A 12,122-nucleotide genomic window follows, 5' to 3' on the forward strand; every position below is an offset into this window, starting at 1 on the left:
ATCTAAACACTGGCGCACTGTATTTGTTTATAGCCTTCAATATCAACATTGTTTTTAGGACATCATTGGGCAGGATGTGAAATAAAATTATTATTAAATTAAATACATATTTGTTTTTATCCAAAGAGAAAAACAAAGAAAATACAGCCCTATTAAGTATCCTGATATGCATAGTTTTATGCAGAAACCCCATTTTAAAGTGCTCACTGTATAATTAATAATTTTTGTGATTATTTAGTTACATTACAGTACATAATTACCATAAACATTTTACAAAAATATAATAAAGGCAACATCTATAGTTTGTTGTTGTTGTTGTTGTTTTTTTTTAAGTTTAAGAGTGATCAGAGAGCAAATCAGTGAAGCAGTGGAATCGGGATCGGCAGCAGAAATCCCTAGTCCCGACTGCTGGAACTACTACTGCACTCCTTCAGGAGTAAAACTGTCAGGATAGTTCTTAATATGAGAATTATGATGCATTATTTAAGAGTTTTAAGTATTGTATAACATGAGTAGCTCTCTTTGACTTTCACTTTTAAAAAGTAGCTCTCAAATGAAAAAAGGTTTGGCTCTGGACAAAAATCCTCCGATGACGCAAAATGACGATATTTGCATCATCGGAGGATTTTTTCCAGAAATAAAATGCATAATTCTCTCGTCTGAGGGGGAAATGAGGGGGAAAGAACCATAACTCAAATATACTACAGGATTTCTACTGATACAAAGCCTAATGCTAAATCACTGAAGGGTAACTTTAAACAGAAAATAAATACCATAGGCTATTCTGCATAGACCTGTCACGATTATAAAAATAATCGTTTGATCGCGATTAATTGGTCTAATCGCGGTCATTACAGGTGATCGTTATTATTGCCCACTATTAGAAGACACAAGGGGGCCCTGTAGTTAGTAGCGGGAAGTTCGGATCATTTTACAGACTCGGATCTTTGAATCTCGTTCAGCAAAATGAAAAAAAAAAAAATAATTGAGTCATTTCAGCATAACAGGAAGAACGAAAGACTCGGACCCGGCGGAACGCGAACCTCGAAAGATGAACTAATAATTTCTCTTTCCGGTTCTGACAGCATAGTCTACTATAGGACTGACAGGAAGAACGAAAGACTCAACCCGAACTCGAGGGATGAACTAACATTTTCTGTTTCATGTACAGAACCTATGGGATTTTGCGCTCACGCGCGGCCAACAAAATGAACGGATCACTCTCTGAGACAACTCGGTAGTCCCGAGTCATATTAAAGAATCATTCGTTCATGAACGACGTACCTGCAGCACTCTACTTCTACCGGTCTCCCTCTGAATTCATTACGCTGAGCATTACGTTCAAATAATATTGCCCTGTTGATTTCTCCATCCTGAGTTAGAGCAGCCCAGTGATTCAACAAAGATGGATTTAGTTTCAAAGCCGACAACGCCAATCAACATGACATCATGGCTTTGCTTAACTTTCTAAAGCCAAATGGCGTGTTATCTGTACGCATTTTGAGCTATCCGCGTGTATGTCTACGCCGTGTGATTCCGCGTGTATGTGTACGCCGAAACAAACCATAATCTCCACGTGTATGTCTACGCAGTGTGATTCCGCGTGAATGTAAATGGATTTATAAACATACTAAATTATGTTTTTTTTTGAAAATGTAAAAATGCAGAATGTTTCTTGTGATGGGTAGGTTTAGGGGCAGTGTGTGTGTGTGTGTGATGGGTAGGGGCAGTGTAGGGGGATAGAATGAAACGGCGTTGATAAACACGTTAAAAAGCGATTATGCGTCTTGATAGCACTCCAAAATGGCATAGCGAATTCCTTTGGCGTGTCATAGGTTTCCTTTAATTTCCAAGTTGGCGAGAAAGTAGCCTACATGTGCATATGTGCAACAAGTACTGCTTCTGAAAGAATGTTCAGTACAGCTGGCAACATTGTCACCCCAGTTAGATGCTGTCTTAAGCCAGAAAAAGTCAACATGCTAGTGTTTCTTTCCCGTAATCTACCAAGCCATTAAGGAGCATGATTGTTTTTATTTCAGAATTAGATTTTTATGGCCTGTTCTGTTATGGTCATAGTTTATATTTGTGATTCATTGTTTCTGTTATTTACAGAATTTTCAAAGTTGTAAAATATATTTATATTTTACTTTAGTTTGGAATGAGATATTGACAGTCCTTTATGTGTTATGGTAACTTTATGGTGATTGTTTCTATTATTTATACTTTCATATACATTTACATTGTTTCTTTAAATGTACACATTTCTGAAAGATACATATTTTTCATTGATTAAATTACTTTAATATTTAAAGGCTTTAAGTGTATTAATGTGTTATTGCAAGTGACGACTTACAAGGGATTCAATTAAATAATCACAAAAATTTGTATGACAATTAATCGACAAAGCCCTAAAACAGGCAATTAATCGCCAAAGCCCTAAAACAGACAATTAATCGTCATAATCGCAATTATTTATTGGACAATTAATCGTCAGCCAAATTTCATAATCGTGACAGCCCTAATTCTGCAGTTTATACATATATAAAGCAGGTTTCGACACAATGTGCAGACACACACTCCATCCACACCTGAAGGAGAACACACTGAAGCGCTTGAGATAAATCACACACTCCATCCACACCTGAAGGAGAACACACACTGATTAATCCCGATGACAGAGACCCTATGAACTTCCAGAGATGATTACTGGGAGACGGCAGAGAGCCAATCACACGGCTTGGAGGATTAGCGCTTCTCCAACGCTGCATTCTGTTCAGGGTGTGTGTGTGTGTGTGTGTGTGTGTGTTGGACTGACTCCTTCACACTGATCTGTGTGTGTGTGTGTGTGTGTGTGTGTTGGACTGACTCCTTCTCCACTGATCTGTGTGTGTGTGTGTGTGTGTGTGTGTTGGACTGACTCCTTCTCCACTGATCTGTGTGTGTGTGTGTGTGTGTGTTGGACTGACTCCTTCTCCACTGATCTGTGTGTGTGTGTGTGTGTGTGTGTGTGTGTGTGTGTGTGTGTGTGTGTGTGTGTGTGTGTGTGTGTGTGTGTGTGTGTGTGTGTGTGTGTGTGTGTGTGTGTGTGTGTGTGTGTGTGTGTGTGTGTGTGTGAGAGAGTGTGTGTGTGCTGGACTGACTCCTTCTCCACTGATCTCGGTGTGTGTGTGTGTGTGTGTGTGTGTGTGTGTGTGTGTTGGACTGACTCCTTCTCCACTGATCTGTGTGTGTGTGTGTGTGTGTGTGTGTGTTGGACTGACTCCTTCACACTGATCTGTGTGTTATTCAGGACCGCTCTAAATAAAGACTGAGACGTCCTCATGCGGAACAATGTGAAGTGTGTGTTGAGAGACCCGTCCTGAAGACTCTTCCTCATCTCACACACACACACCTGCCCCATCAGATGACCCGAGGGGTCAGAGCCACATCTGGACGGGTCAGAGCCACATCTGGACGGGTCAGCCACAGCTGGACGGAGGAGGAGTCGGGCTCGGGCCCTTCAGGCTACACACACACCGGCCGAGGGCGTACAACTGTACAGTAGCATTAAACACAGCAATGCCCACTGTCACATGGTCAACATTATATCCATCTATCGATTCATTTATAAGCCTATAATCTGCAAGGCTTCCACACACGGGTGCCGGTAAAGCATCAGCCGCTGCGGGTCTTTGTTCGGGAAGCGGGTGGGCCGCGTCCATCATAATCACACAATAACGCCTGATCTCCACCGCAGAAACACACACACACACACACACACACACACACACACACACCACCGCAACACTGCAGCAAGAGCCATGATCCCGGTCATCAGCTCATTCAGTCTCACTCACAGGTTCTGATCGCTCCGATTCTCCGACGACAAATTCACAAATACCCGCCGCCCATATCGATCACAACACCGCGGAAATCAGTGCGATACTCCCGGGATGGGGATGGAGGAAGAGTGCGATACTCACGGTGTAAAAGAGGTAATCTAGTAGGGCTAGTTCATCTAGGGTTTCAGGCAATAAACAGGATGGTGTATCGGTCAGAATACAGGAATAAAGACGAGGAGATATTCTTTCTTCTTTAGATTGTATTGGACTTCAGCAGTGCTCATCAGAACATTCCAATATCCAGTATTGTCATTATAGTTTTCCGTCATTAACTCAACGCATGAACATTGGAAGCTGGATTGTTCAGTAGGGACTAAGGAAGCTGCACAGCACAGATACGTAGGCTAAATGATGTCGTTAAACTTGAACTCGTTTCCATACCCGCTATATCTGACGCTAACCACACATTTCTCTTCCGTCACCACAGAATAAGAGTCTTAAAGGGGAAGGCACCCTGAAATGTCAGAGCCTTTTATACAGCCGCCCCCAAATGTGCAAGCACATTTGCTCCCTTTAAAAGGCTTATCAGTCAGGCTGTGAGGGGCTCACAGAGGCATCGTCCATCCCCGACGGGAGAGCTGGCAACATCACCAACCGAGCTACCGGTCGGGTGTACACATGTCCTTTGATGTCCACATCGGCAGATCTAATGCGTCCATCGTCGCTGCGGTGACTCTTGATTACATGCCCAATGGGCCACAAGGCTCGAGGTAGCTGCGGGTCCACCAGCATGACAACAGCCTTTTCCAGTAGTTCAGGGGAAGAGGAGTGCCATTTCTGTCTAGTTTGCAGCCCAGGGAGATATTCCCTGATGAATCTGGACCAGAACTGATCAGCGAGAACCTGTGAATGCCTCCAGCGTCTACGGCTCAGGAGCTCCGTCTCAGGATAAACCACTTGGGGAAGAGATCCATCAGGCCGCCCCATAAGCAGACTATTGGGTGTCACGGGGTCGATATCCGCGATGTCGGCAGATACGTAACCCAATGGTTTGGAATTGAGAATTGCCTCAACTTCCAGAAGAACGGTGAGCAGGACGTCCTCATGAACAGGTTGGGCCCCCACACAGGTGTAAAGTGCAGACTTGACAGAGCGGACCTCTCTTTCCCACACTCCACCGAAGTGTGGAGCTGCGGGAGGGTTGAACTGGAACTTAATCCTCTGTCGCGCGAGTTGTTTCTGCAAGGTTGGCTCCATACTGGCAAAAGCCTCTCTTATTTCCCGTTCTCCTCCTTTAAAATTGGTTCCCTGATCTGACAACAACTCTGCAGGTGTCCCCCTTCTGGCGATGAACCGTCTCAGGGCCATCAAATAAGCATCCGCATCCATATTTCTGAGGAGATCCAAGTGTACCGCCCTGGTTGTTAAACACTTAAATATTATCCCCCAGCGTTTCTCCTGACGTCTGCCTATCTTCACTAACATGGGCCCAAAACAATCCACGCCAGTGGAGTGGAAGGCTGGTTTGTGTAATCGGAGACGAGCAACGGGAAGGTCCGCCATTCGGGGAATGGAGGGTTGAGCTCTCCAACGCTGACAATCGGCACAAGAATGCTGGTGTCTGCGAATTGCCTCCCTCCCACGGATTATCCAGAATGACCGCCGCATCTCCGCAAAGACTCGCTCTGGACCAGGATGATGCAGGTCGCTATCATACTTTTGGATAAGCAAGCGTGTAAAGGGGTGTGAGGCATCCAAAACCACAGGGTGCAATGTCAAGTCGTCTTGACCTTCCAAACGTCGCAGCCGACCTCCTACTCTTATAAGGTCCGTGGATTTGTCCAACTCTGGAGCCAAGGTGAGTAACCGACTCCCATGTGCGACAGGCTTCCCTACTGCAAGGAGTTTGTAGTCCTCTGAGAAAGACTGTTGTTGGGCTCGCTGGAGAACTATCATCTCCGCCTTTTGGTACTCTTCAGCACTCGGTGGGAAACTAGAAGGGGTTTGTCCTAGGATTTCTTGAGCAGTGGCATCTATGAGCTCCTGCCAGTTTCGGTACAGCTTGTCATCCCTGCTGATTGACATTGGTGAGGTAATCGTTACTCCACAGAAGGTGGTCTTCCGGAGTTCCGCTTTATCCTCAAATGGTTCGGTGCTGGGTCTTTCTGGCCAAATAGCTGGGTTCTGGAGAAGGAAGGGAGGTCCTTGAGACCATCGGTTGGGATCTATTAAGGCCTCCAGGGTCTTCCCTCTCGTCAGATCGTCAGCAGGATTATTTGCAGAGTCCACGTAGCGCCAAGTGCACTTCTCCGTTAACTCCTGGATCTCAGCTATTCTGGCGCCCACGAAGACCTTGTATCGACAAGACTGAGAGTGTAGCCAGGTCAGTACAGTAGTGGAGTCGGACCACATCACAGTTCGAGCCACTGTCAAAGTAAGTTCCCTCTCGAGAACGCGAGCCAGCTGTGCTGCAACCAGAGCTCCGCAAAGCTCCAGGCGTGGGATAGAATGCAGACGTCTTGGAGCTACTCGTGAACGAGCAAGGATAAAAGACAGGTGGACCTGTCCTTCCTTGTCTTCGGTTCTCATGTAGGCTACGGCTCCATATGCTTGCTCAGAGGCGTCTGCAAAGATGTGCACCTCACGTGTGGCACCCGCAAGGTTAACGTCCGCCGGAACATATGCACGTGGGAATGTAAGTAGAGGTAAGGACTCAAGTTCAGCCTCCCAGCTGAACCAGGCCTGCAGGAGGTCGGCGGGTAAGTTCGAGTCATCCCATCCTCGCTTCTTATCCCACAGCTGCCTGATGATGAGCTTTGCTCGGGTGGAGAAAGGTAACATATAACCCAGGGGATCATATTGTGTAGCTAGAACTCTGTAGATGTTCCTCAAGGTTGGTTCCTCGTAGGACACAGGCCTATGTTTGTAGCCCAAGGAGTCGGTTGCCCAATTCCAGCTGAGACCAAGTGTTGACTCGAGAGGGTTGGACTTATCCTGTGCCAGCCACAGGTCCAGGCCTTCCGATCTGGCCTCTTGAGGCAAGTGACGCAGGACGCTTGGATCGTTGCAAGCCCATTGGCGCAACTCAAAACCTGCAGATATCAGAAAATCCCTGAGTCGATCAACAAGTCGTTTGGCCTCACCCGATGTACCCATGCTCTGCAGGCAATTATCCACATAAAAGCAGTTCTCAACCGAGAATTTCAGGTCATCGTCAGGCCCGCAGTGGTCAACAACATGGCGCTGTAAGGCATATGTCGCACAGCACGGGCTACAGGTTGCGCCGAAAGGCAAAACTTGCCACTCAAATGTTCTTGGGGGCTCTTCCACCTTCAGGTCCCGCCACAGGAACCTTAGAAGGCGGCGATCTTCAGGGATGAGGCGGACTTGATGGAACATCCCCTTGATGTCTCCACTAACCGCGATGGGGTGTTCACGAAATCTCAGTAAAACTCCCAGCAAAGGGGCACCAAGAGTAGGGCCCGGTAACAGGTACTGGTTCAGGGTCTGCCCAAGGTACTGGTGAGAGCAGTTAAAGACCAGGCGGGGTTTCCCGTTGTGGCTGACGAGATGATGTGAGATATACCATCCTTCTTTGGTTGAGGTATCCTCAGTGATTTCCCTCACAGCACCTGCTTCAATGAGCTTCTGCATTTCCTTCCTGTATGCATCCGCCAGCCTGGGGTCCTTTAAGAGTCGCTTCTCAGTACTACGTAACATGGGCATAACTGCCTCCTTTGGCGAGTGCAATGGTGGCATGCTTGCCTGTCGCAGCAATGGTGTGGCGTACCTAAGAATTCCATCCACATTAGTACGGACAGTCTTAGATTCAAGCAATGCTACAGCCTGTTGATCCTGCTTTGACCGAGTCACCTCTCTTTCTGGTCGGTAAGGTACAGTGTCTACTTGCCAGAGCCTCTCAACATGCTTGTAAAGCTCATCCATTGATGGCGCATATGAAGTATACAGGCACTGTGCAGGTTGGATAGGCCGCCCCATGAATGGGGTGGGGCCCTGAAGAGTCCACCCAAGCCGGGTGCGGACTGCGGCTGGGCCACCTGATGGACCAAGTCTGACTGGCTCAACAGGTGTTATCAGCTGAGGGTTATCAGATCCTACAAGGAGTGTTGGCTGAGCATCTCTTAAGGCAGGTAGGGGAATACCACTTAGGTATCTGTATTTTCTCTTCAGGCGGTCAATGGGGTAAGTATGCTGTGCTAGGCTGAGGCGGCCAGCTGTGAAGGCCCCCTTGATCTTATAGCTTATGTGAGGGTTCGCCACTGGTGAGACGCTGAAAGACACTGTGTGGCCATGGAGGATCTGGATGTCCTGTCGGACTGTACGCAAAGGAAGCGCTTCGGGTTTGCCCTTTAGGCCAAGAAACTTAGCTGCTGCTGGCAACAACATGGTCCTCTCTGACCCATCATCGAGGATCGCAAAGGTGTCCAGCGTCCGATCTCCACAATGTACAAGCACCGGGACGACCTTCAACATGACTCGATTCCCGGCTCCAGGTCTGTCCAGGTAGAGCGAATCAGCCGCAGAGCTAGTTAAGCAGCTCTCTTCTTTAGCAGCTACATCTTTATTGCCCCTCTCTGCTCTTGTATTTATCTCGTGAAGAGCCAGTAGGTGCTTTCCCTGACAGATGTTGCAAGGTTTCTTCAATGTGCACTGAGCAGCTTGATGAGTTCGTGCGCAGCGCCAGCACCGTTTGTTAACCCGGATCCATTCCCTAAGCTGGTCTCTAGAGAGTTTGGTGACAGCACTGCATTGACTAAGATAATGTTCAGTACTCTCACAGTAGGCACAGTAGGCTTTACTCTTGGCTCCTCGGTTAGTTGAACTCTCTTTAAGATACGAAGAAGCTGTCTCTGCCGACTCACCAGCTCCATGAAGGACAGTCACCGTCTGTCTACCAGGACGACCATCAGTCTTCATGTTCTGCCTTTCCTTTATGCTGCGTCCAGTAGCCTGACTGTCGAAGCCCTGACACCATGATTCATAGCGGAGCCATTCTGACAAATCATGTAAAGTGTGGGTCGCCCCTAACTGCTTGAACTGATGTCGACGGAAATCAGCTCGCTGCTCCGGAGGGAGCTTACTCAGCAGACGAGCAACATGTGATCCGCAGTTGAGTTCGATTTCCCCTTCAGGTCCCAGAGTCTGCAATAAACCCACTAAAGATTGTATCTGGAGAGAGAATTTCTGGAATGCCATAGTATCACCTCGCCTCACCTCGGGAGTCTCCAGGACGTTCGCTATCTTCTTTAAGGCAAGTTGATGAGGCTGCCCGAATTTGTCATGGAGGGCTGACATAGTGTCACTATAAGGGGTGGGTGAGTTTAGATAAGCATCAGCTATCAGCTTGGCTTCCTCCAGCTTTAAATGATCTACAAGTATCTGATACTTGAAGAGTTCTGTAGCCGTGGATGGGAGTAGGTTTTCTAAAGCTATGCGAAGCCGTGCGAACTCACTGGGATCCGGGTGAATGAACCTTGGGATTGTGGGTTGAGGCCCTCGATACACTTGTTCATTCCCCAGCGGCTGCATAAACGGGTTAGATGGCGGCATACCATGTACCGCTCCGTATCTGGCCTCTAAGGGATGGTAGGCACGGGCAGGTGCCGATTTCATTACAGGTGCATGAGCTGGGGCAGGGTGTGTGAGCAACTGAGAGGGCCGTTTAGAGTGGTATGATGATATCCCTCTATCAGAAGCAGGAGCGGGGTACTGAGGATGCAGTGGAGGCTTACAAGGCATACATACTCTACCTCCGGGGGAAAGGTCGAGCTGGTTACGGTCTAGCCCTTGTTCTTCGACCCTGAGATTGCACATGCCTCCCGTCAGGTTCTCATCAGGTTCAGGCCAGGGTGGAGGATCAGGCCAGTCCTCATCCTCCATTTTCTTCGAGTGTGCTGCATCAGTGAAACTTCTTGAGGCCACAGCACCGGCCTGTGGAGATGTGGGGTTGCTGTAGTTTGCGGCTGGACTATTAACTTGGGCCAGGTTTTCCCTCAGCGAGCGGGCTACTTCCAACAGCTCTTTCATCTCATGCCGTGCTTCATTGAGTTCCTTTATGCCAGTCTGGAAGGCCTGTTGTGTTTGGAGCAGCTTAATATTCTCCTCCCGAATAGCTCTAATTTCCTCCGAGAAACGAGAATCCAGATATGGGCTCTGATGGGATGAGGGTGTTCGCGCAGGCTGAATAAACCCATCCAAATCTCTCCTCTGGCCGTGGTCTGAGACTAACTGATAAATCTCAGGGTGAGCAGCATTCCCAGGGAAACCCCCAGAGTGAGAGTGGGCTGTCTGGAAAGGGGTCATCTGGTCTGGACCCTCCCGAGTGGGGAACACCCTCCTATCCAATGCAGGGGATGACAGATCCCATTTTAACTGATCTCTTTGACTATATCCCATATAGTCCACTTCGAAGTCCTGAAGTCTGACAGGTCGACGTATTTGACGTTTAGGTCTCACATCAGGATACATCTCTTCATCTGCCTCCATCCTGAATACTGTATCCGGCTCGAAGGACCAATGTAAAAGAGGTAATCTAGTAGGGCTAGTTCATCTAGGGTTTCAGGCAATAAACAGGATGGTGTATCGGTCAGAATACAGGAATAAAGACGAGGAGATATTCTTTCTTCTTTAGATTGTATTGGACTTCAGCAGTGCTCATCAGAACATTCCAATATCCAGTATTGTCATTATAGTTTTCCGTCATTAACTCAACGCATGAACATTGGAAGCTGGATTGTTCAGTAGGGACTAAGGAAGCTGCACAGCACAGATACGTAGGCTAAATGATGTCGTTAAACTTGAACTCGTTTCCATACCCGCTATATCTGACGCTAACCACACATTTCTCTTCCGTCACCACAGAATAAGAGTCTTAAAGGGGAAGGCACCCTGAAATGTCAGAGCCTTTTATACACACGGGATGGGGATGGAGGAAGAGTGAGCGGGTGGTGTTTCTCCTCAGATGAGCTGCTCACGCGCTCGTCTCTCGCCTCTGTCCGCGGAGGTGGTGTTAGTTCTGTGGCTGGAGTAACGGCTTCACTCACAGGTGGAGTAACGCTTTCCTCCGCGGGCTCTGGAGTAACGGCGGCTTCAGTGCTCACCGGATCTGTGGCCGTTACTCCTGCCTCTGTGCTCGTGCGCTTCACCGGGACTTCACTCACAGGAGCAACTCTTTCCTCCGCGGGCTCGGGAGAACTAGTTACCTCAGTGCTCAGCGGAGGACTATCGTTATTTACCTCAGTGATCTGCGGAGGACTATCGTTATTTACCTCAGTGATCTGTGGAGGACTCGTTTCTTCAGTTATCTTTGAAGCACTGGTTACCTCAGTTGTCTGCGGAGGACTACCGTTATTTACCTCATTTGTCTGTGGAATACTAGTTTCTTCAGTTATCTTTGAAACACTGGTTACCTCAGTTGTTTGTGAAGAACTAGTCACCTCATTTGTCTGCGGAGGACTATCGTTATTTACCTCAGTGATCTGCGGAGGACTATTGTTAGTTATCTCAGTGATCTGCGGAGGACTATCGTTAGTTACCTCAGTGATCAGCGGAGGACTATCGTTAGTTACCTCAGTTGTTTGTGAAGAACTAGTTCCTTCAGCTATCTTTGAAGCACTGGTTACCTCAGTTGTTTGTGAAGAACTAGTTTCTTCATCTATCTTTGAAACACTGGTTATCTCGTTTGTCTGTGTATCACTAGTTTTCTCGGTTGTCTGAGGAGGACTAGTTTTCCCGGGCATCTCCTCCTCCGCGTCCCGCGCGTCCGTCTGTGTCGGTCCGACTGCAGCGGCTTCATTCATGGCAACATCGTGCGGAGCTTCGTCAGGTGCACTGGATGGAACTTTATCTGCTTCTTCCATTTGGAAACTGAGCTTGATACTCCAGTGTCTTGTGATGGAGATGAAAGGAGACAGTACCCCGCAGAAGAACCGCAAACTGCCTTTTCTTTAGGAGGAAAGACGCCGCGCCTCGGGAGCGACCGCTGAAAGTTCACAGACTCCCCGAAGAAAGTGACTAAGCGGAATATTGATAACGCGGACCGTCCAATCAGTAAACACCACGCTTGACTGATGTAACCAACGGCCAATCGAGACGCAGAAGCGCGCTAAGCCCCGCCTACACGTGCTCTCGCTCCCTCTTTGTGCTTTAGATCAGGGTTTTTACCACAATAAACACACGTAAACATGTTCTCTCTCAAAGCACTCTTTATTATTTGATGCATTGTATTATGTGTTTGCTGTTAAATATTAAAAAAGAAAAGAATGCTGTAAAGTTATAAAT

General features: G+C 47.7%; 1 protein-coding gene across 1 annotated transcript in view; it reads right to left on the reverse strand.

The window, feature by feature from the left end:
• The window catches only part of rtn4b (reticulon 4b), a 33,909-nt gene extending 22,067 nt beyond the window's left edge, over positions 1-11,842 (reverse strand). The window contains exon 1 of the mRNA XM_079843025.1: positions 10,759-11,842. Within this exon, the coding sequence (XP_079699151.1) occupies positions 10,759-11,701 (943 nt within the window). The 5' untranslated portion in view covers positions 11,702-11,842. The remainder of the gene's footprint in view (positions 1-10,758) is intronic.
• Positions 11,843-12,122: the final 280 nt, after the last annotated feature.

The sequence above is a fragment of the Gobio gobio genome (assembly GCF_949357685.1).
Source record: "Gobio gobio genome assembly, chromosome: 18".
Lineage (NCBI taxonomy): Eukaryota > Metazoa > Chordata > Actinopteri > Cypriniformes > Gobionidae > Gobio > Gobio gobio.